Source organism: Cetorhinus maximus, unplaced genomic scaffold (genome assembly GCF_964194155.1).
Source record: "Cetorhinus maximus unplaced genomic scaffold, sCetMax3.hap1.1 HAP1_SCAFFOLD_622, whole genome shotgun sequence".
NCBI classification, from domain to species: domain Eukaryota; kingdom Metazoa; phylum Chordata; class Chondrichthyes; order Lamniformes; family Cetorhinidae; genus Cetorhinus; species Cetorhinus maximus.
The window spans coordinates 153,579-179,226 of record NW_027596564.1 but is presented as its reverse complement, the minus strand read 5'-3'; the positions used below and the strand labels follow the sequence as shown (position 1 = coordinate 179,226).

Genomic DNA, 25,648 nt, shown 5'->3' with positions numbered 1-25,648 from the left:
AATTGTCTACGTGTTTTTTAACTGTGCCCAAGGTTATCACTTCTAAAAGCTTTCCCAGCACAGAGGTTAAACTGTCTTACCTGGAGCTGCTGGATTTATTCTTAGACCGTTTCTGAACAAGGATGAAACATTTACAATTCTCCAGTCCTCTGGCTCCTCTCCTGTACCTAAGGGGATTGGAAGATTATGACCAGTGCTTCTGCAGGGAAGTTTAATGGAAAATTTAATAGAGAAGTACAAAATCATGAAAGGTTTGGAGAAAATAGGGAGAAACTGTTTCCAGTGGCAGAGGGTTCAGCAACCAAAGGATACAGGTGTAAGGTATTGTTTAAAAAAAATCCAGAGTGAGATGAATACGGATTTTCCCGCAGCCCATTATTATCTGGAATGTACTGCCTGCCAGTGTGGTGGAAACAATATTCAAAACTAACTTTCAAAAAGGGATTGGCAGTGGGGGAAAAGGAACTGGACTGGGACCAGTTGAATAGCTCTATCAAGGTGCCTCTCCAGACAGAGGGGGCTGATTGACCACAGTCGGTGCATTGTGATTTTACGATTTTGCATTGCTTCCTACCTGAAGCAGGCTGGCATTTCCACTGCCCATCTCAGGTCCCTATCCGCGGGAGTGATGGCTGAAGTACCAGAGTAAACTTCAGGACAATTTACAGGCATCTGTCACTCCATTTACTCCATCCAGAAGCTCTTAAAATCATCCAGGTAAATTTGGAATGGGGGCTGTAAGGACCCAGACTCTGGAGCAATTTGTAAATAAAACAAATAGCATGTTTAGTTTCTGTTTCTTAGATTTAATGATGAACTGTGTCCTTTTTGAGAAAACGGCTTCTATTCCACTCGTTTTCAGATTCTTTTCGTTAAAGAACCAATTTACAAATGTAATCATGGACTCTCAATGTAAATTATAATGCTATATAAAAATGATAATATGAAAAGGTTACATGTACAGAGTTACATATTTTTAATAAAATAGGTAACTACATAATAGTGATTTAAGGACTATTTCACTGACAGGAAAGTGATGAGACAGAGCAGACAAACCAGAGATAAATGATAACTGTGACTCCACATTTTTTTTGCAAAATATACTTTATTCCTAAAATATCTAAAAGAACATTTCAAAATGACCATCACAGAAATTGCAATGATATTCGAATGATCATGTTGCACTCGGAGGAGCTTCAGTACAAGAGAAAGCCCATGACAAACATTCTAATGCAGCAACTGAACTACTTTTCACATGGTTAACACTGCCTGTTAATGGCATACATACCCGATCAGTTCACACATCACGTTCAATACAGACAGACTATCACATCAGTATTCACAACAGTGTCACATCATTTACATGCTCAAACAGTCTCGAAGCACGTTCACATTTTAACGTAAACGAAACCGGAAACACCCCTCCAATTTTATTACAGAGTACCCACTTGGATATGACAGTCTGGGAAATATTTACAGGCGTGTACCAACCCAGTCCAGTTACTCAGTGTTATTGAAACATGGTGAGAGTTTGAAGAAAGTCAAGATGACAGTTTTATCGCGATTACAAGAAACAAACCAATTAGAGATTAATATAAACAGAAAATAATGGAAATACTCAGCAGGCCAGGCAGCATGATAACGGCACTTGCTCACTGTCTGAGCCCAAATTGAAGACAGACGAGTATCACAGCAGCAGCTGGTCTTCCACCTCCCCTCCTACCGAAAGGAAATATCAGACTCACCGCTGAAAACCATGACAGCCGAAATGTCCATGACCGTGAAGAAGGGAGAGAATTCGGGAGGTTTGGGGGTGGAAATCTTGACAGCTGCTCATGCAGGAATAACACTAACTCCTGGGAATTTATACAAAGCGGGGAGCTTGTCATTTCCCCCACTTCACTTCCTCCCCCTCTTGTGCTTTTCTCTCTCTCTCCCACCCTCTGGAGAAATTATTTCCTGGACCCCCCGGGAAAGACTCCCCGGACCCCAGTTTGAGAATCACTAAACTGATTCATCTCAAACAAGCTGATGTCCCACCACCTTCCGCCTGTGGAGCAACATTACAGGCAGGAAGGTCACCGGGTTCCTGCAGTTCACAGCTCATTCTACCCTGTAAGTTCCTCTCTACAATTGAGCTTCTATTTGTTTCTTCTCTCCCCCTCCTTCTTTCCCCCAGCCCTACAGAGGTCCTCGCTGATCTTTCAGTTCCCAGTTCCCACACAGGGTTTATACCCGGAATGTTAACCTGGCTTCTCTCTCCACCTGTGACTGAGACCCACACCCATCAGTTTACAGCTGGCAGGAGGCAGGGAGCCGGTGTGAAATTATGGGATGGATCTGTTAGTGACCTTGAATCCCGCAGATTCTCAGCGGGGCCGAGTTTTTCCCGCCGTCATTCGGTCCCGGGTGGAAGATGGGAAAGATTCTCCCAGTGAAAGTGTGGGTGAAAGTGTGGAGATGGGACATGTTGTCCGCATTGTAAAATGACACCTGTCCACCCTCATAGTCCAGGAAAACCCCGATCTTCCGGGGATTCACACTCGGGGTGAGGGGGGTTTCAGAGGGGGAGGTGGCGGCTAAATAACCAAATCCGGGAACCAGCCCCACAACCCACAATCCGGACTCGAGGATCAGGGAGATTCCCCCTTTCCTGTCCACAGACTCTCGGGCCACTCCGAGCCCCCACCGAGTCTTCTCCCCCACCTCCACCTCCCAGTAATGTCTCCCTGATGTGAATCCCTCTGATCCCAGGACACAGACCCAGGGATCAAACCTCTCCGGGGTGTCAGGGAGCCGCTGCCGTTTGTCTCCGAGTCTCACACTGGTCCGGTCCTCAGACAGGATGAGCCGGGGATTCGCTGTGTTCAGGTCCAGAGTCAGAGAGGCTGGAGCTGGGGGAAAGTTAAAATAACACAGTCAGTGATTTAGAGAGAGGGGCTGGGGAGGGGGAGAGAGTGTGAGGAAGGGGGAGAGAGAGAGAGAGAGAGGGAGAGAGAGAGAGGGAGAGGGAGAGAGGGAGAGGGAGGGAGAGAGAGAGAGAGAGAGGGAGGGAGAGGGAGCTGGAAAGAGATGGAGGGGGGGGGAATGTGAAGTTGAGGAGAGAAAATGGCAGCAGAGGAGGGAGCAGGAACGTGGAGAGGGAGAGTGTGGGTGGACTGATGGAGAGGAAGAGGTGGCAGAGAGTGAGAGCAGGAGGGTTTGAGAACATGGGAGCCGGAGAGAGAGAGAGAGAGAGACCAGCATGACAGAGATTGGGAGAGTGGGTAAGAAAGAGAGGGTGGAGTAAAGAGAGCAGGGGGGGTGGCAGGAAGTGTGTGGGGATGTGAGAGTGAGATGGAGGGGTAGAGAGTGCAGGGGGGCAGGGAGAGTGCGAGGGTGAAAGTGAGATGAAGGGGTAGAGAGTGCAGGGGGGCAGGGAGAGTGCGAGGGTGAAAGTGAGATGAAGGGGTAGAGAGTTCAGGGGGGCAGTGAGAGTGTGATGGTGTGAGAGGGAGAACGAGATGGAGGGGTAGAGAGTGCAGGGGGTCAGGGAGAGTGCGAGGGTGAAAGTGAGATGAAGGGGTAGAGAGTGCAGGGGGGCAGGGAGAGTGTGATGGTGTGAGAGGGAGAACGAGATGGAGGGGTAGAGAGTGCAGGGGAGCAGGGAGAGCTTAAAGGCGTGAGAGAGAGAGCGAGCAAGAACTGGAGGGTGAACGCAAATCGGGCAGAGTGAAAAAGAGAGAAGGGGAGGAGATAATGGCTGATCTGATTGGATATATTCAATGACCCAGCCTCCACTGCTCGCTGGGGAAGAGAATTCCAAACACTAACCACCCTCTGACAGAAAACAAATTCTCCTCATCTCAGTCTTAAATGGGAGACTCCTAATTTTAAAACTGTCCCCTATTTCCAGATGCCTCTCCAAGGTAAATGTCCTCTCGGCATCCACCTTGTCAAATCCCCTCAGCGTCTTACACGATTCAGTAAGATCACCTCTCATCCTTCTAAACTCCAATGAGTAAAGGCCAAACCTGTTCTACCTTTTATCATAAGATAATCCATTCATCCCAAGAATCAGTCGAGCGAATCTTCTCTGAACTGCGTCTTATGTAACTATCTCATTTCTTAAGTAAGGAGATCAAAATGGTACACAGACTTCAGATGCAGTCTCACTAAGACCCTGTACAGCTGTAGCAACAATTGCATAGTTTAGTACTCGATTCCTCTTGCAATAAACATGAACATTCCATTTACCTTCCTAATCACTTGCTGTACCTGCAAAGTAATTTAGTGATTCATGTACCAGATTGTCCAGATCCCACTCTACTGTAGAGTTCTGCTGTCTCCCTTGGTACATTGCAAGGCCAGACCCCAAATTTGTTACAGTCCCAGGCAAGACCCTCAAATTTGGTTATGATCTGCTTAGTGACCATTAACTTTTTTATGTTAGTCGACCAAATTTGAAATCCCAGTTGCTTGCTAAGAGGATAAATCCATAAGATTCCATGTTTTGAAACAAACAGAAGAATTTTACTAACCAAGAGTCAACAATGCAAACAGATAATATTACCTCTTATATTCTAACATAAAGAATTAACATGAGGTAAACATTAATTAACAGGAAAACTGCGGTCGAACACACCACAAACCATATGGTTAATGACAGACACGAGTAAGGCAAATCACATGAACTTGCTCATAATCTGCAAAAATGTCAATTATCACCATTAAAAACCCCCCAGAATAATGGAGGATCAAAGGACAAATATCAACAAGGAACTGCAACACAATATTATTAGGTAAAAAAAGAGTACAAGAGAAATTAATGGGACCTAAAGGAGATAAATCCCCTGGACCTGATGATCTACATCCCAGAATGTTGAATGAGGTGGCTGTAGAGAAAGTCGGTGCATTGGTGGTCATCTTTCAAAATTTGAGTCACTTTGGAATTGTTCCTGCAGATTGGAAGGTGGGAAATGTAACCCCACTATTTAAGAAAGAAGGAAGAGAGAAAACAGGGAATTACAGACCTGTTAGCCTAACATCAGTCGTAGGGGCAATGCAAGAGCCTAAAATAAAGGATGTGATAACGGGACGCTTAGAAATAATGGGAAGCTTGGGCAGAATCAACATGGACTTGATGAAAGGGGAATCACGTTTAACAAACCCCTGTTGGAGTTTTTGGAGGATGTAACTAGGAGAATAGGGAAAGGGTAACTGGAGGATGTCGTTTATTCAGATTTTCAGAAAGCTTTTGATAAGGTCCCACAACAGAGGTGTGCAAACAAAATCAGAGCAAATGCAATTTGGTGGAATGTACTGGCATGGATTGAGAACTGGTTTATGGGCAGAAAACAAAGAGTAGGAATAAATGGGTCATTTTCAGGTGATCAGGCTGTGACTAGTGGGGTATCGCAAGGATAGGTGCTTGGGCCCCAGACATTCACAATCCATATCAATGATTTGAATGTTGGGATCAAATGTAATATTTCCAAGTTTGCAGATGGAAGTGTCAGTTGTGAGCAGGATGCAGAGATGATTGAAGGAGATTTGGAGAGGCTCAGTGAGTGGGCAAAAATGTGGCAGATGGAATTCAAGGTGGAGAAATGTGAGGATATCCACTTTTGTGGGAAAAACCGAAATGTAGGGTATTTCTTAAATGGAGAGAGGCTGGGAAATGTTAAGCATAAAAGGGACTTATGTGTCCATGTTCATGAGTCACTGAAAGCCGGTACAGCAAGGAATTTAGAAGGCAAATGCTATGTTGGCTTTTATTGCAAGATGATTTGGTTACAGGAGTAAAGGTGTCTTACTACAATTATATATCGCCTTGGTGAGACGGCATCTGGACTAATATGTGCAGCTTTGGTCTCCGAACATGAGGAAAGGTATATTTGCCATAGACTGAGTGTAATGAAGGTTCACAAATAAATTCCTGGAATGGAGGGATTGTCCTGAAGATGCAGAAAATTTGGATTTATTTTAAAGTGCCAGCTAGGACCAGCAACTCGGTTGCCAAAGCATACACAGACAATCACAGCCTTACATGAAAAATAAAAACTTGTACAAAGGGCTCAGCTGTAAATTTGCTATTAGGAAATGGGAGACACACATGGGCAGGGACTCAGGATGACTCGATCAAGAGATGGGGAAGGCCATTTAACACCATTTGATAGCCCCGAAACACACCCAGTCAGCCCCCGTAAACCTTTTGTCTAGAACAAACGCATATTCTTTGTTGTCTCCCAAAAGGATAATGCCCAGTCTCTGCAATTACTGTACAAGAACACAATGATCAGATTATTGTGCTGTGGCCTTTATCTAACTAGCACCATTAAGTTGTAACTGGTAGTAAAAAAATATATATTAACTGTGCTCATTTGAACCTCGGTGGAGAAGCGCCTGGATTGCCCAGCGTTAGCTGCCCACATGTGTAATAAAGGAACCACTTGAATATTGCATCTGGACTCCGAGTGTTGAAATTTTGTACCAGAGTATTCCTCGGACCTTTCAGTCCTGTGAGCAAAGATTAAATAGACGGGTCCTTTGCTCTCTGGAGTTTAGAAAAATGAAAGGTGATCTCATTCAAACATACAAAATTCTGACAGGACTTGACAGGATAAATGCAGGAAGGGTGTTTCCCTGGTTGCGGTGGTGGGGCAGTCGAGAACTAGGGGACACAGTTTCAGATTAAGGGGCAGGTCATTTAAGACCAAGATGAGGAGGAATTTCTTCACTCAGAGGGTGATGAATCTTTGTAAGTTTCTGTCCCAGACGGTTGTGGAGGCTCAGTTACTGAGTATGCGCAAGACTGAGATGGATAGTTTTCTACATATTAAAAACATCAATGGATAAGGGGATAGTGCAGGAAAATGATGTTGAAGTAGAGAATAGGCCATGATTTCATTGAATGCCAGAGTGGGCTGGAAGGGCTGGACGATCTACTCCTGCCAAGAGCAGTTCTACTCCAGTATCTGGAAAGGGTTAAACAATTTTAGTTAGAATTGCCTGTTAGTAACAATAAAATATAAGCAGAAAAGCAGAACGGGAGAATAGCAGATGTGTTTCAGACAGAATAAGAAAGGAGATGATGGGCAAGGCAGTAGAACAAAGAACAAGGCCAGGGAGTGAGTGGCTGTTGTAGTCTGGAGGCACAGACTCCTGCACAGTCAGCAGGAGATGGTGGTCTTACGAGGATGAGAACAATGTCGCGTGTCTGTACACACGGGAAATAAGTGACAAAAGCCGAAGGCCTCTTTAAGCATATGATTGTGAATTGACAAGATTAGATTATGAGTCTGTGACTAATTGTGTATAAAAAGATTTCGCTGTAATCTGCACAGCTCGGTCAAGACTGCCCCACGCTGTCTCTCCCTACGTACGCTTGAATCACTAATGAAAGATCGTGGCCTGTACCTGAGTCTCCTGGTAGTTTGTAAGGCAAATTATAACCTGCTGACAGCAGTTCCACTCCAGCATCTCAACACAGGGACGGTCCCAGCACCTCAGCTGAGCTGCTGCACCAGCTGCTGCTCCCAACTCTTTTAACTCAATACAAATGAACACAAATGGTTGTTCACTGACCTTTGAATTCACCTGTTAACCTGTGATCTCCCAGCAGGGTTCAGCCCCCCTTGCCCTGAGACAGGATCTGAATGTATCAACCCTTGGTACATTCTGAACCTTAAATGTTACAATCTCCAGACAACACAAAGGTTATTCCCACAGGTGTGAACTTACAATCGCTCCACACCAAAAATACACAGTCAGAACTCCAACAATATAGTTTTAATCATCCTCTCTATTAAAATAATACGTTGCCTTGATATTCTTCCTGCCAAGTGGACAAGTTCATGAATTTGGACATTATAATCTACCCGATAAATTAACTAACAATTAATCTATCTAAATCCTTTTGTAGACTCTTCATGTGCTCTTAACAAGTTAAATTCCTAATATCTTTGTGTCATGAACAAATTTAACTACCAGACATTCGGTCCCTTCATCCAAGTCATTGATATAGATCGTAAATAGTTGAGTTCCCAGCGCTCATCCCTGTGTCACTCCACTAGTTACAGCTCAGCAACCCAAACACAGGAGCGGGATTGGGAGAGAGAGAGAGAAAAAACGTGTGAATAGAGAGAGGGGAGAGGGAGGGGGAGGGGAGGGAGAAAGGGTGATGAAGGAGTGAGAGATTGGGAGGGGTGGGGGTGTGGTCAATGAGTGGACAGAGTGGAGCCAGAGTTAGCTGAAGGGGACAGTGACAATGGTGGAAGGGGAGGGCTGAGATGGTGGAAGGGGGAGTGGAGAGAGGTTGGGAGGTGGAGCGGAGAGAGAGCAAGGGAGAGGGAGGGGAGAAAGAAAGCTGGAGGGTAAAGAGGGGGGGTTGCGAGGGACAGTGTGCGGGACAGGGAGGACAGGGAGAGTATGGGACCAAGATGAGGGAAGATGTGCGGAATGGGGAGGGAAGACTGACTGGAGGGAAGTGAGTGAGAGAGGGGATGGATGGGGAGTGGAGTATGTGTAGGAATGGACGGAGAGAAAGAACAAAGGCCACGGGACGGGAGGTGGAGGGGAGCAGGGGACCAGGAAAGTGAGATGAGAGAGAAAGCAGGTGAGGAAGGAGGGTTGTGAGGAAAATCTGCAGGGGGGGAGGCAGAGGGCACATGGGAGCAAGAAATCGAGGAAGGGAGGACTGGGGGGGAGGGTAGAGGGAGTGGGTGGTGAGTATAGAGAGTGGGGGAGGGGAGAGAGCAGAGATGCGGGAGGAGCAAGTGCAGATTTGGGTGGGTGATATTGGGGAGACAGTGGGTAGGTGAGCGTAGAGTGTGAAGGGGCCAGGCAGCAGTGGGAGGGGGATGGGCATTGTGTCATACAGTGTGGACAGGAGCATTGAGGAGCTGAGAAAAACACTGCTGCCTCCCCCATCTCCAAATTGTAAACAGGAAAATAAATGTGCTCAGCTTTTCACTGTCGCCCACATCCATGTCCAGGAAACCCAAGGCTCAGGGCTTGAGTCTCAGGACATCCCACTTTTTGGACAGAGTCCAAAACAGCACCAACATTAGCAGATGGATGGCGCCTAACGCCTGTTTTCGGGACTGCCCTAGTCCCTTAAAAACATCCCAGCCCAATTATGAGTTGGACTAGATAATGGAATCTTATGGTGCAGAAGGAGGCCATTCAGCCCATCGTACTTGTGCAGGCTGTCCAATTTAATCTTCTAGTCCAGCTTTTTGCCCGGATCCCTGCATATTAGTCCATTTGAGAACATCTTCAATTCATTTTTGAAAGTTCCTGTGAAATCCACATTTTCAGATAATGAATTGCAGATCATGAACATAGTCTGTGAGATTTCATTTTTGCTCATTACCCCTCTAATTCTTTTGGTGATTATTTTAAATCTTAGCCTTTAGTTACAGACACACTTACCAGAGTAAACAGATTCTCCTGATCTGCTCAATAAAGCCCCCATAATTCATATTCCTGCATTAAATCTCCCTTTAAACTTCTCTGTTCTCGGGAGAGCATTACCAGCTTATCCAACTACCCTGTAAACTGAAGTCCCTCATCAGTGCTATTGTGCTGGTAAGTACCCCCTGTACCCTCTCCAATGTCTTGACATCCTTCCCAAAGTGTGGTGCCCAGAAATGCAGAAATTACTCCTCCAGAGTCCTATTTGACGTGCTCATTGGTGCAAACACTGCACCTGAAACTGCTCCTTTCTATACCCGTGCACTTGCACACGAGGGACATGTTCACCATCCAGATTTTCTCATCCAGAAGGCAATCAAGAGTCAACAGCAGATGCTCCAAGGTGACATGGAGACACAGAGGGAGGGGTTGAAATTTGTCATGGACGGTTGTGTGACTTGGACAACACTGAAGTAGCAGCTTGGAACACATTCCACTCAATATCTGTTTCCATTAACTCCGATGGAGATTGATATTGAGCACGATGTAAGCTGGGTTACTGATTTACTGTCTGATTTTCACATATTGCGTTACCATCCAAACAAGGTTTACTCTTTCTGAAACTCTTTTTCAACTGTTTAAAAATAAAGACAGTTTTAACTAAACACACAGACATTTCAGGACATGTCATTGAGGTGGTGGCTCACCAACAGGCACTCCATCTACAGCAACTTTCATAGACAATGGCCTCTCTGGATATGTGTGAATAGCTTTCTTACTGCCTTATCAAGATACAGATATTACATCCATAGCTGGCATACACCTGGAGATATCCCCTGCTGAGAGCAGGAAATGACCACATGCAGGTGGAGGGATTGATAAAGCATGAAACACAATTGGATGACCCGAATCAAGGTATTAACTTATATATCAAGGGACCAGGGTCAGAAAGGGATATAAAGCCACAGCCACAAGGACAGCCAGGAAAGCGTGACGTGATCAGTCACAGGAAGTCGTGCAGGAGAAGTCATTCAGCAGACTGACCACGTGGGAATGGGCTCCGACAAGCGGATCTCACTGAACAACTGGTGTTGGAAGTGTATATTATTGCATGGTTGGTTAATAAAGGTTTTGAGGGGTTGTTTAGGTTGGGCCTGTACACATCAGATCTCAGGGTCGGGAGGGCATGTGGAGGTGGATCAGAATAATGCCCAGTGGAACGAAGGGAGGTTCAAGCATGACAGAGGGGAGTGGAAAGCTGATATTGGGTGGGTTAATGTGATGGGGGGAAGTTGGTGGGTGGCAGGGGGAAGGGTAGAAGTTGGCGGATGAAGTTTGGAAGGTGACACACACCATTCTTCAAATCTGGCGTTGACCACGCAGTTAGTCAGTAAGTAAGATGCCTCGAAGTGGGAGCAAGGTCTTTTTGGTGGGTGGTGCTCAAGGTCAGCGCAAATGGCCGACTAAAGGCACACCCTAATAATTATGAGGTAACTGGATGTCATCCATGCTCAGTCGTGTTCTCCCCTCTATGGTGAAGCCCACACGTCAGCAGGTTTATGCCCATCTCATCACATCGAGATCCCAGCAAGGTATGGAGCTTCCATTCATTCTGTCCATTCGCCATCAGCTGCAGTCAGAGGCAGGGATGAATGGAGAGAGAGAGGTGGAAGCCTCCAAGGAGCACGGGTGGTGGCCAACTCATGACTCCAAAACTCCATACCCCCAACTGAATGGTCATGCCTGACAAGGGCTCATGTGTTTAGTCTTTCTATGTTACCAAGGCACTGGTCTCTCTGTAGGGTCTCGAGGGTAGTGGAGGGTATTAAAGGAACTATCTCGGTGATTGCCGGGCAGGATCCTCAGGGACAAGGAATACCCCAAGCAAAAATGGCTGATGATGCCAGTTCACCACCCGCAGAGTACTGCTGAGGAGATACAATGATGGCTATACTCCCACCAGGTCCCTGACTGAGCAGATGATTGAGCTCCTAAAGATGAGGTTCAGATGTTTGGATGGCTCAGGCAGTGCTTTCCCATACTGAGAATGTCTCAGATCATCATTGTCTGCTGCACCCTGCACAGCCTCGTGATACAAAATGGGGATGTGTTGCCTGAGCGAGACATGGGGAAGCAAGATGTCTGCTCCCATGAGAAGGACAATGAAGGGGATGGGAGGGCCAGGATGTGGCCAAACCACATGCAGAGGCTATAGCTGGAATATGATGTGGTAGACAGGCCCATACCAATCTGATAGTTACCAGATTCTGGGCAGAGTAAGCTTCCGGGACATTTGTTGAACTTTTTGGTTTTCTATCCTTTGGAGGCTGGAAGGCCCCAGCACCTTCTTGTTTACTGACCATAGGTTTCGCAAATGTACCTTTATTTATGAGAGCAGAATTAAATTGCAGTAGTGACATCTTCCCTGCTGTTGGTTTGAGCCTTGCATGTGCTCAACTATAATAAAATGCTGAACCCTGGCGCCAAATGCGCTTATTAGGATCTGCACCATCTCCTGCAACCTCAGGCACCTGTAAGTAGAATTGTGATTTCAGCAATGCACTGACAAAGTCCTGAACACGACAGATTGGAAGGAATGTCAAATCTAAACTTTCCAGAGATGCACTATCCTGATTGGGCATTCTGAATACACTTGTGTGTCACTGACTGAAAGCTGACGCATTGATCCCAAGTGAAGCCCTAGATGGGTCCATTATTAAAGAAGTTCAAGGCGGGCGTGACCTTCAACGCCACCAGCATTGGATTCCCTCCAAGCCCTTGTGGCCGCAGCTCATTGTGGAGAAGCTGGCAGATAGATCCCGGGATCTACGAAGCCACCTCCAGCATTGCCTTTCACCCATTTGTAGATAAGAGCACCGCCTGTGATACACCTGTGGCCAGGCCAATGGCCGCCATCTTGACTTCCCTGAGGCCGGCTCTTGCTAACCCTGACACCTGCTCTCAAAGGGGAGCCGACCTAGCAGAGAGCTCTTTCAACCATAACCAGACAGGGAGGAGCAACATGAGAACGTTTGACCCCTATAAATCGCTGCTCCATGCATATTGATGAGAAATTTTCATGTTCCTGCGCCCCCCCCCACCCCGCCAGTCACCACTCACACATCATAATCGCATATCCTTTGACATGTTTATCATGCCAACAAGTTTAGGGGTTACTTTGTAGTCCTCTCACTGAGTGCCTCACCTGCACTATGCTTTGCTGAGGTGCAAGGCCCCTGACCATCCAGTCACAGAGACCCCTACAAGTCTGAGTCTCAGATGGACTTTAGCTTAAGTGGAAGACCGTGATCTGTCATTGTGACACCCACAGTCAAGGAAAACCTCTTTCCTGCATGGACCCTGCACAGGACAGTTAAAGCTGCTGATCATTCACATGGATCTCCTCACAGTCCTCAGCACAGGTCCAATCTACACTCCCTCTCCTCGTGCTCTAAACAAGCAACGATCCTTCAATGATATCCAATGCACTTTGGTTAGACACATGGCAGCATGATATCATCGCCATAACAGAAACCTGGCATACGGAGGGGCGAAAATTGCAGATTACCATCCCTGGATATAGAGTTTTCAGGCAGGGTAGAGAGGGGGATAAAAAAGGTGGGGGTGTAGCATTATCGATTCAAGAATCAATGACAGCTGAAAGGAGGGATGACATCCAAAATGAAGCATCAAATAAGGCCCTATGGGTGGAGCTCAGAAATAAAAAAGGGGCAGGCACACTACTAGGAGTGTACTCAGGCCCCCAAATGGTGGAATGGGGCAAATATGTAGGCAAATTTCTAAGTGCAAAAACAATAGGACGGCAATATTTGGATGCTTTAGCTACCCTAATATGAATTGGGATGCAAACAGTGTGAAGGGCACAGAGGGCACAAAATTCTTGAACTGCATTCAAGAGAACTTTCTTAGCCAGCACATAACAAGCCCAACGAGAGGGGGCGCAATTCAAGATTTAGTCTTAGCAAATGAACCTGGGCAAGTGGATGAAGTAGCAGTGGGTGACCATTTTGGAGATACTGACCATAAGACAGTTAGATTTAACACCATTATGGAAAAGGGTAAATAGAAAGCAGGGATAAAAGTTCTAAATTGGGGGGAGACAAATTTTACAAAGCTGAGAGGTTAATTGGCGAAAGTGGACTGGGTAGAGTCATTAGACGGGAAAATGTTGTCAAAAGCAAGATTCTATGGGCACAGTGGAGACATGTCCCCATAAAAAGAATGGTGATACTGACAAATCTAGAGCCCCCAGGTTACACAGAAGCAGACAGGTCAAGATGAAGCAAAAAAAGAAGGCTCATGGCAGTCACAAAAAGCAAGTCTAGAGGAGTATAGAAAGTACATGGGTGAAGTAAATATGTAAATTAGGAAAGCAAAGCGAGGATTTGCAAAAATGTTGGCAGGTAAAATCATATAAAACCCTAAGGAGATTTGCCAGTACATTAAGAGCAAAAGAATAACTAAAGGAAGGGTAGGGCCTATCAGAGATGTACATGGTAACCTGTGCGTTGATGCTGAGGATGTGGGCAGGGTTCTCAATGCGTACTTTGTCTCAGTCTTCACTAAAGAGAGGGATGATGCAAACATTCTAGTTCAAGAGGAGTAGTGTGAAATATTAGATAAAATAAGTATAGTGAGAGAGGAAGTAATGGAGGAACTGACATCCTTGAACGTGGATATATAACCAGGACCACATGGATTGTATCTCGGGTTGTTAAAAGAAGCCAGGGAGGAAATAATGGATGCCCTGAGGATTATGTTCCAATCCTCACTAGAGACAGGTGAGGTACCAGATGGTTGGAGGTCTTTGAACATTGTACCATTATTTAAAAAGGTTGTGAGGGATTGGCAAGAAAATGATAGGCTGGTCAGCCTGACTTCAGTTGTGGACAAATTATTGGAATCAATTCTGAGAGGCAGGATAAAGTGTCACTTAGAAGGGCATTGATTGATCAGGAATAGCCAGCATGGTTGTGTAGGGGAAGATCATGTCTTACTAACTTAATCGAAATTTTTGAGGAACCAACAAGCAGGATTGATGAGGGTAGTGGAGCAGACATTGTCCACATGGATTTTAGTGAGGCATTTGACAAGGTCCCACATGGCAGACTGGTCAGGAAAGTGAGATCACATGGGTCACAGGGAAGGTGGTGAGTTGGATCCAAAATTGGCTCAGCAACAGGAAACAAAAGGTAATGGTCGATAGATATTTTTGCAAATGGAAAATGGTTTCCAGTGGTGATTGACAGGGCTCAGTGTTGGAGTCCTTGCTGCTTGTTGCATATATTCATGGTTTGGGCGTAAATGTGGGAGGTATGATTGGGACATTTGCTGATGACACAAACATTTTCCCTGTAGTTGGAAGTGTAGAGGGTAGCTGTTATCTCCAGAATTATATCAATGGTTTTGTTGAGTGGAAAAATTGAATTCAATCCGGATAAGTGTGTGTAATGCATTTGAGGTGGGGCTGAGGAACGTTGGCGTGCATGCCGCATATCCTGGAAGGTGGCAGTACAAGTGGGTACAGTGGTCTAGACACCATATGGAATGCTTTTCTTTATTGGATGAGGTATTTAAGTCCAAGGCAAAGACGTTGTGATGGAACTGTATCAGATGCTGGTTACCACAGGGCACAGATTTACAGTGATTGGTAAAAGGATTAGAGGGGAAATGAGGAAAATATTTTGCACCCAGAGGGTGATGGGCGTCTGGAAGTCTTGGCCTGGTTGGTGATTTAGGCTGAAATACTCAACTCATTTGAAAGGTACCTGGATCTGCACCTGAAGTGTTGTATCCTGCAAAGATATGTACCAGGAGCTGGAAATTGGGATTAAAATGAGCGGCTAGTTTCTTTTTTCTTTGGCTGGCGCAGGCCTCTTACTGCGCCGTAACTTTTCTATCATTCTATGGTTGCAAACCTTTTATGTGAGGCCTACTGCCACCTTTGATAATGGAGATAAAGTAGACGAGCACGCCACCAAAATCTCCATGTGCGGTCGACAAAGGATTTAGGCAAATGCACAAACATCTCTTTAATATTACACCCAAATCCCTCTTGCAGTCAAGAATAATGTGCAGCCTCTGATTTTCTACTGTTAAGAAGACAGCGTAGAGCTTCAGTCTCTTAGCCTTAAAACTGCATCCGTGCCACTCACACAGCAGATTTAACACTGATTGAGTACTCGTGGCAACCACCACATCTCAAATCAGGGCAACAGCTGCAGGAGAAACAATGACCTCGATGATCCATCTTGGTCTCCTTCCAACGTTACCAATGTCATAGATGCCAGTCTTCAGCTGAGGCAACTGACTGCACATGATCACAAGTAAGGGATGAACTCACTGGAAACAGCAAAGGCAATGGACACTAACAACATCCCAGCTGTAGTACTGAAGATTTTAACTCTGAAATTAGTGACACCCATAGCCAAATTGTTCCAGTCGACTTACAACACAGCCATCTGCTCGACAATGTGGGAAATTGCCCAAGTATATCCTGCCGACAAAAAGCAGGACAAATGCAATGTGGACAATCAATGGTCCAACAGTCTACTCTCAATCTTCAGGCAAGTTGTAGAATGTGATGTTGACAATGCCATCAAGTGGCACTTACACAGCAATAAAATGCTTATAATCCTCTGTTTGCGTTCCACCAGAGCCACTTGAAATCGAATCAGTTAGATAAAAATGAAATAAAGATGGGCAGGTGATGTGTTGCAGTTGCAGCAGGTGGGGACCAGAGGCTACCCGTCTGATTTACGGCAACCACATCTGCAGTAAGTGTCTGCAGCTTGAGGAACCTCAGCTCTGAGCTGATCCACTGGAATCCGTGATTTGGACAGTGCAATGCACTGAAGAGGGGTAAAGTTACCAGAACATTTTGTTCCAGGAGGCAGTGACACCCTTAGGTATTCCGATTTGTTCAGTGGTCAGGGAAAGGGAAGAAAGTCAGGTTAGAAAGTCCAGCCTTTGCAATTGCCCAACAGATTCAAAGCCCTTGCACCTCATGTGGACGAGAGCATGAATGCAGGGAGGATGAGCAAACTGACTATGGCACAGTGGTGCAGGAAGCTATCCAAATGCAAAAAGGAATGTCATTGTAGTAGGGGACAGGTTAGTTAGGGGGATAGAAACTCTTCACTTCAGGCAAGTGCATGCATTCCAAAGGCTGTGTTGCCTGTCCTGTGCCAGAGTCAAAGTAATCCTCTCAGGGCTGGTGAGGAACTTGGAGTGGAAGGAAAAGCATCCAGTTCTTATAGTCCCCGTGGATACTCATATTGATAGGACTAAGAAAGAGGTTCTACTGAAAGAGTATGTGCAGTTAGGCACTAAATTCAAAGGTAATAATCTCAGCCTGAGGCATCAGCTGATTGGCATGGAGTGAATACGATCAGAGAATTGGATGTGTGGCTCAAAGATTGGTGTTGGAAAAATGTGTTTCAATTCATGGGGCACTGGCACTAACGCTGGGGAAAAAGTGAGTGAAACTATTAGAATGGCCTTCACTTGAACCACGCTGGAACCAGTGTCCTGGCAAATTGTACAACTAGGTCTGTGGAGAGGACTTTAACCTAAAGAGTGGGGGAGGGGGAGGAATTGTTCATGTGTGGGGAGGTTTTGAACATCCATGAAGGCCCTGCCTTTTCAACCTCACCCCACACCTGAGGTGTGGTGACCCTCAGGTTAAACTCACCACCAGTCGTCTCTCTCTAATGAGAGCGCAGCCGATGGTCCTCTGGGACAATGTTGACTTTCACTTCACAGTTTTCATTTCCTTACTTAAGGGAGTTATATTTATGTCTTCGAAGCAGTTCAGGGAAGGTTCGCTAGGCTGATTCCTGGATGAAGGAGTTGTCTGATGAAGAAAGTTTGAGACATTTAACCCTATACTCTTGAAGTTTAGAAAAATTAGAGGTGATCTTAGTGAAACATATATGATTCTGAGGGAGCTTGATAGTGTTGATAGTGGGAGGATGATTCCTCTTGTGAGGGTATCTAGAAGCAGTGGACATAGTTTATAAATCAGGGGTCTGTCTCCCTTTTGAGATAGAGATGAGAAGGAATTTCTTCTCTTTGAGGGATGTTAGCCTTTGGAATTCTGTTCCACAGACAGCAATGGAGACCAGGCTGTTGTATAGACTCAGGGCTGAATTAGACAGATTTTTGAATGACAGTGGAGTTAAGGGCTATAGGGAACAGGGAAAAAGGGCAGTTAAAGCCACAGTTAAATGAGCCATGATCTTATCAAATGGCGGGACAGGTTTAATGGGCCAAAAGGCCTCCTGCTGCTCCTATTTCTTATAATCTTATGATGATCATACGACCACAACCCCTCACTGGAGGAACGTTGGATTTCCTGTTTCCCCCACACCCCTGGAACTTTGAAGCTCATTTATTTCCTTCACAACTGGAATTATAGTTAGGAAAATTAATATAAAAGTTTTACCAGGGTCAATGGAATTGATCATTTCCCTCCACGCTCTGTACTGTAAAGGTCCTATGTACTTTCCGAAAGACAGGGCTGCAACATCTGCTACTGAGAGTTTCGGAGTGTCATCACTAATCCTGTAAATATTAAAGAATTAATGCTATAAATTCATCCCATTTGAGCATTTTAGACATGATTTAAATGGTGAAGCTACCCCAAAATGCATATCTTTCAGCATTTTTCATATTAGAACAAATGTGATAGAAAGTGAAATTTCTCTCTATAACTGAGCAAAAGATAACTTGGAAATGCAAGGGCAGAGGATGGAAACACTCATGTCCTGCTAAGGCCCACAGCCTGATAACAAATTAGTTGCTTGTATATCACAGATCACAGGAGAAGATAAACATTTAGCCTGTCCACTTGCTCTATTACAAACAAAGCTTGTAGAATAAAAGCAAAGGCTGAAAACATCAACCCAACTCTCCGAGACACCTGCGCTCCTCTACTTCTGGCCAATTGAATATCCCTGATTTTAATCGCTTCACCATTGGCAGCTGGACCTTCATCTGCCGAGGCCCTGAGCTCTGAAATTCCTTCTCTAAACCTTTCTGCCTCTCTATTTCTCTTTCTTCCTTTAAGGCATTTTAAAATGTACCTCATCTTTGGTATTAATATCTCCTTGTGGTTTGGTGCAAATATTCCTTTATATCTTAAAACACGTTTCTGCTTTTGCGTTGATCTTTTTCATTCATTCACATGGTGTGGGCTTCGCTGGATAGCCCAGCATTTATTTCCAATCACTAACTGTCCCTTTAGAAGGTGGTTGTGAGCTGCCTTCTTGAACCCCTGCAGTCCAAGTGGTCTAGGTACACCCACAGTGCTGTAAGAGAGGGCGTTCCAGGAATTTGATCCAGTGGCAGTGAAGGAATAATGATATAGTTCTAAGTCAGGATGGTGAGTGGCTTGGAGGGGAGCTTCCAATTAGTGGTGCTCCCACTCATCTTCTGCACGTGTCTTTCTAGATGGTAGCAGTCATGGATTTGGAAGGTGTTGTCTAAGGAGGCATGGTGAGTTCCTGCAGTGCATCTATTAGATGGTACACACTGCTGCCACTGTTCGTTGGTGGTGGAGAGAGTTAATGATTGTGGATGGGGTGTCAGTCAAGTGGGCTGCATTGTCCTGGATGATGTCAAACTTTCTGAATGTTATCGGAGCCGCACTCATCCAGGCAAGTGGAAAGTTCATCATGCTCCTGAAATGTGGCTCGTAGGTGATGGGCAGGCTGAGTTACTCATCGCAGGATTCCTAGCCTCTGACCTGTGCTTATAGCCATTGTATTTATATGGTTAGTCCAGTTCAGTTTGTGCTCAATGGTATCCCTCAGGATGTTGATAGTGGGGGATTCTGTAATGGTAATAGCAAGCGACGGAATATCAAGTGGCGATGGTTAGATTCTCTCATGTTGGCGATAGCCATTGCCTGGCACTTGTGTGGGGAAAATGTTACTTGCCAGTTGTCAGCCCAAGCCTGGATATTGTTTACGTCTTGCTGCATTTGGACATGGAGTGCTTCAGTATCTGAGGAGTAACAAATGGTGCTGAACATAATGCAATCATCAGCGAACGTCCCCACTTCTGACCACATATGATGGACGGAAGGTCAATGATGAAGCAGTTGAAGATGGTTGGGCATAAGACAGTGCCCTGAAGAACTCCTACAGTGATTTCCTGGAAATGAGATAATTGACCTCCAACAACCACAACCATCTTCTTTTGAGATAGTTATGACTCGAACCAGTGGAGAGTTTTCCTCCGATTACTATTGACTCCAGTTTTGCTAGGGTTCCTTGATGCCACACTCGGTCAAATGATGTAATGTTCAGTCACTCTCACCTCACCTCTGGAGTTCAGCTCTGCTGTCCATGCTTGAACCAAGATTAAAATGAGGTCAGGAGCTGAGCAACCCTGGCAGAACCCAAACTGAGCGTCAGTGAGAAGGTTATTGCTTAGTAAGTGCCACTTGATAGCAATGTTGAAGACCCCTTCCGTCACTTCACTGATGATCGAGAGTAGACCTACGAGGCAGTACTTGGCCAGGTTAGATTTGTCCTGCTTTTTGTGTACATGATATACCTGAGCAATTTTCCACATTGCCGGGTACATGTCAGTTGTACTGGAACAGCTTCGCTAGGGGTGCGATAAGTCCTGGAGCACAAGCCTTTAGTACTATTGCCAGAATATTGTCAAGCCCCATGGCCTTTGCAGTATCCAGTGCCTTCAGCCATTTCTTAATATTACGTGGAGTGAATCAAATTGGCTGAAGACAGGCATCGGTGATGCTGCGGACTTCTGGAGAAGGGCGAGATGGGTCATCCACTGGGCACATCTTGCTGAAGATGGTTGCAAATACTTCAGCCTTAATCGTTTGCACTGATGCGCTGGGCTCCCCATCATTGAGGGTGGGGTATTTGTGAACTCTTCTCCTTACGTTAGTCGATTAATTGTCCACCGCCATGCAACGCTGGATGTAGCAGGACTGCAAAGCTTTGATATGATCCATTGGTTGTGAGATCACTTATCTCTGTCTATCCATTGCTGCTTACACTGTTTGACATGCAAGGAGCCCTGGGTTGTAGCTTCACCATGTTGACACCTCATTTTTAGGCATGCATAGTCCTGCTTCCGGCATGCCCTCTTGCACTCTTATTCAACCAGGGTTAATTCCCTGCAAGGCTCCTGACCAAACCCATGGAGATAATAGTCGAGTGCAGGATATGCTGAGCCATGAGGTCGCAGAGTGTGGTTTAGTACAAATCTGCTGCTGCTGATGGCCAACAGCGCCTCATGGATGCCCAGTTTTGAATGAGGGTATCCTCAATGTGAAGGCAGGAGTTCATCTCCACAAGGACTGTGCGGTGGTCACTCCTACTGCTGCAGAGATAAACAGATGCATGTGCGGTAGGCAGATTGGTGAGGATGAGATCAAGTACGTTTTTATCCTCGTGTTGGTTACCTCATCACCTGCCACATACCCAGTCTAGCAGCTATGTCCTTTGGGACATAGCCAGCTCGGCCAGTAGTGGCGCTTTATGAAAAAAATCGTTCATGAGATGTGGGCATCGCTGGCTAGGCCAGCATTTACTGCCCATCACTAATTGCCCTTGAAAAGTTGGTGGTGAGCTGCCTTCTTGAACTGCTGCATGCCATGTGGTGTAGGTACAGCCACAGTGCTGTTAGGGAGGGAGTTCCATTAACGAGTCACTCTTGGTGATGGTCATTGAAGTGCCCGATCCAGTGTATATCCTGCACCCTTGCCACTCTCGGTGCTTCTTCCAAGTGGCGTTCAATATGGAAGAGCACTGATTCATCAGCCAAAGAGTATGTGAGGGAGGGGTGGGGGGAGGGTGTTGGCAAACGGGTTGCTACGTGGTCATCATCAGTATGTTTCCTTGCCCATATTTCACCCGATGCCATGAAACTTCATTGGGTTCCGAGTCGATGTTAAGTACTCCCAGGGCAACTCCCTCCAAACTTTATACCACAGTGCCGCCACCTCTGCTGGGTCTGTCTTCTCGGTGTTAAGGATACAGGTCAAGGTTCATTACTGGAATAAAAACAAAACCTGTTCCCACTTAACATGTGACTGTCTGGGTTTGGTCAGGAGCCTTGCAGGGACTTGGATGGTCGACACCATGGAAACATGGACGGTGTGGCTCTCTCAGGGTCAGTCGGAAGGCCACAGCCGCACTAACAGCAGTCTGCAGCCTGCAAGTGAGCACTTCAGGACGGCATGGCATCTTGCAATTTAATACAATCATGTGGACCAGTTATATGAAATCTAATTTAATATCTGCAATAAAACATGTCATAACAATAAAAGACTGGTGCTTAAACCATAAGCAGAGTTATTGTCGCCCGATGAACGGCACTTTAATGTTGCGATGGTAACTAGAAAAGAAATTCATAACAAAACCTTTCTGAGTTATTTTACCAAATTGTGCAGAGTTTCAGCAGAAAACATGTCCTACCTTCTCTTCCGACAAGCTTCCTCCTGAAATAAATGAATCACGAACAGTGAGGAGCACAGTAACAGATTTAGAATCATAGAAAGTTTACGGCACAGAAAGAGGCCAGTCGGCCCATCCTGTCTGCGCCAGATGAAAAACAAGCCACCCAGCCTCATCGCACTTTGCATCATTTGATCACCAGCCCTGCAGTTTACAGCACTTCATGTCAATATCCAGACAGCTTTTAAATGAGCTGAGGGTTTCTGCCTCTACTACTCTTACAGGCAGTGAGTTCCAGATCCCATAACCGTCTGGGTGTAAAGGTTTTTCATCATCTTCCCTCTCAGCTTTCTATGCACTTTAAATCTGTGCCCCCTGGTCACTGACCTCTCTGCTAAGTAAATAGGCCCTTCCCCACCCACTCTATCAGGCCCCTCACAATTCGGTATATCTCAAATCTCCCCTCAGTCTCCTCTGTCCCAGGGAGAACAACCCCAGCCTTTCCAATCTTTCCTCATAGCTGCAATTTTCTAGTCCTAGTAACATCCTTGTAAATCTCCTCTGTACCCTCTCTAATTCAATTACTTTTCTGTCATGAGGTAACCAGAATTGCACACATTTCAGGAGGACATAAACAGGGCGGCTGGTGAAATGAGCAGACTCAGAGCATGTTAGATTCAACACGGAAGTGTAAAGTGATGCATTTTGGCAGGAAGGTTGTGGAGAGTCAAATAAACTGGAACTCAACATCAGTCCCGCTCACAGACACAGTGACTCTCACACACCGTAACAGACACACCCACACACTCACAACATGAACTGGAACTGGATTACAATGGGCGGTCCAGGTGAAAAATAAACTTGGCAACACGGAAATAATCACAAAGCAAGTGTGAAGATCAAGAAAACTCATTCTCTGGAGGTTACAGGTATTCTCGGGAATCTACAGACAATGTGGAAGCCGATTATTTCGGGGAGACCGCAAAACTGCCACGAAACAGACAGAAATGTGCTTAACTCCGTTTTTATTTATTCAGTAAATTCTATATTTATTCCACAGTTATCAGTTACTTTGTGACTGTGTGAAGTTTCATTGAACTGACCCGCAATATATTCCCTCACCTTTAAAAATATCAGCTCGTCCTTTTGCTCCATCTGTTTCTGCAACTTTGAGAGCTTCTCCTCAATAGAATTTAAATTCTCTTCAATCTCTCGAAGGTTTTTCTCCATTCTTTCTAGAATCCTCTCCTCTTCTTCCCTGAGATCTCTGAGTAGTCGCTGCTCTTTCTCAGTGAGAATCTGGTGCATTTTAGTGAACTCGGATGTGATGTGGGTCTGCAGACTGCTCGACTGTTCCTATCAAATGAAATGTGAAACATAATTAATGTCCCGCGATAAAGGGAGCAAAACTGACCGAGATCCCAGAAAACCAGAACAGGGAGACCTTACCCTGACTTCGGAAATCTTCCGCTTCTGTTTCTGTTCCGTTTCTAGAACCGCCGATTTCTTCTGTGTGAGGGAATCTAAGGAAGATTTCAGCTGACCCTGGGATTGGGAGAGAAAATCACAGAATTGAAGTGTTAGACCATGAAAATGTGATAAAACTATCAACTTAGAAAATATATCCCCTTTTACCTTGTAGATTTCAACAGCTTCTTTAATCGGCAGGAAGTTGTGAGATTTGTGTTCCCGCGAAACTACACAAGTGACACAGATCAATTTCTTGTCAGTTTCACAAAACAGCTTCACTTCTTCCTGATGTTCCTCACAGTGAAGTTTGCTTTCCTTCTCTTTCGGATCCAGCATTAATTTTCGAGTTTTCTCGGCCAGATTCGCTAAGGCCCTATTTACCCTGAGGTTTCTTTCCGGAAAATCCTCTCTACATTCCGGGCAGGAGTTTTTCTCCTTCTTTTCCCAACACTGGGTGATACAGGAGCGGCAGAAGTTGTGTCCACATTCCAGTGAAACCGGATCAGTGAAGAAATCAAGGCAAATGGAACAAATTGTCTCCTCGGTCAAACTCTGGACCTGTTCTCTGAAAGCCATGTTCACACTCAGCACTTCCTGACTCAAACCGCTTTCAGTTTCGATGTTGCTGCCGCACACCCTCAGTTCAGCTTTTTTCTTATAACGTTCACTTCGATCCTCAGGCAATTATTATTCCATCGTGGTCTATGTCCTCGCGACTTTCACACAGGACAGTAAAAATAACACGCCCAGTCTAAAGGGGGAAAAGCAAAGTTAAAGCACGGAGGGGAATAATTGAAACCTGTCGAGGGCGGGTTGGGCTCCAGGGAATGTTGACAGTGGAGAGAAAGAGAGAGAGAGGGAGGGAGAGAGGAGGGGGAGATCGGTGGGATCGAGATTCTATTGCACTTTTCTCCAGTCTGAACTCGCTGCCGATTACAAACCCTCTGGTGAAACAAGGTGTGAGATCCAGATCCTTAAAATGCGTTCCTGATTGCAGTCGCTCACACTAAGGCAAAAAGTACCATAACTTCAAGAAAGTATTTCGAGAGATAGATACAGAGAATTTAGACGGTTCACAGACCTCTGTGCTTCATGGATCCTTCCCAGGGACACCTCAACTGATGCAGGAAAGCTTTGGGGTGACATATTTCCCCCAATATTGGGGAGAATGTCTCCATCTGGCGATTGGTCACAATGTGGAACTCGCTGCCACATGATGTGGCTGAGGTCGAGAGCATTAATGCATTGAAAAGGAGGCTTGACATATGTTTTTATGCAGAATGTATTTGGAGTTTCTTTGTAAATGCTTGAGAAAATAAGATTTAGTTTCACAAATAGAAAAAAAAATTCAGAGAAAATCAAACTCCGCCTCGGGGATTTTGAGCTCTGTGCATTCATGTCTCAGGCAGTGCTGCCCTCCCAGTCCTTGATAAAGAGGAAGGCCATCACAGGGTGTGGGGGGCAGAACTGTGGGACAGGCCAATGGAAAATGGGAGAGGATCAAACGGCATCCTATTGGGGTTAAACTTGAAGAGCTTCCCCCGACACTTGTGCTCCGGCAGAAAGGAAAACCACAGGCTATTGAAGTTTTGAGATACATCAGGATTATAAACAGATAATTCAGTAAAGTTGGAAAAATATAGGGCAGAATTTAGCCCTCGATGGGCGAGCGGGACCCGCCCCCAACTCGCCGACGGAAAAATTCTGGCCAAAGAGTTAAGGCGGCAGAGGGGAAGTGGAGAAATCAATGTCGATTGGAGAAAAAAAATGTCTTGTTTTATTGCAGAGATATTGTCTGATATTCTAGCGCAAAATGTTTCATACATTTGACAGTATTGAACATTGGATTTTAATGTCACTGTCTGGGTGCTGAACAGCTCCTGTGTGGGGCACAGAAATGACAATCTGGCCTGGGGGACATGAACACCCCTTACACAGCCCACCGGAATTTACTGACATTCATTTCAATGGAGGGAAAACCTGGGAAGTTCCTGTCATTGGAAACATTCCTCCCCAACGGTCGGAATTCTACTCGATTTTGGAAAATACTGTCACCCATCATCAACATGAGGAGAGTTCTGTCATCATCATTAAAATTTGACCGAGCCCATTCGGAGTGAAATCTCGAAGCAACTTTTCGCCTCCAAGTGTCGGAGAAATGTGGAATTGTCTCTCCTTTAAGGGGGAATACTGGGAATAATGTAATTTTCCAGGGTATCAAAACATACGGAGCTGAGGCGGATAAATGGAGTTGAGGGACATGTCAGTCATATCTAATCGAAAGGTGGAAGGCATTCAGGCGACTGAACGTTCCAATCCTTTTC

The 25,648-nt window shown here is 45.5% G+C and overlaps 1 protein-coding gene across 1 annotated transcript; it reads right to left on the bottom strand.

The window, feature by feature from the left end:
- Window positions 1-2,343: 2,343 nt before the first annotated feature.
- On the bottom strand, window positions 2,344-23,915 carry LOC144674305 (zinc-binding protein A33-like). Its single transcript, XM_078535727.1, has 8 exons — window positions 23,490-23,915; window positions 23,304-23,399; window positions 22,977-23,210; window positions 22,716-22,797; window positions 22,242-22,243; window positions 21,876-21,898; window positions 17,864-17,982; window positions 2,344-2,894 (listed from the first exon to the last, which is right to left on the bottom strand). Exons 1-8 carry the CDS (start codon window positions 23,898-23,900, stop codon window positions 2,344-2,346), a joined length of 1,518 nt encoding a protein of 505 aa, XP_078391853.1. The 5' UTR covers window positions 23,901-23,915.
- Window positions 23,916-25,648: the final 1,733 nt, after the last annotated feature.

Coding starts and splice junctions, on each gene's coding strand:
- LOC144674305 (XM_078535727.1), bottom strand. CDS start 23,900: ATGGCTTTCAGAGAACAGGTCCAGAGTTTGACCGAGGAGACAATTTGT. Junction 23,211..23,303: donor GGAAGATTTCCGAAGTCAGG/GTAAGGTCTCCC, acceptor TTCATTTGATAG/GAACAGTCGAGCAGTCTGCA. Junction 2,895..17,863: donor GATCAATTCCATTGACCCTG/GTAAAACTTTTA, acceptor ACTTTCCCCCAG/CTCCAGCCTCTCTGACTCTG.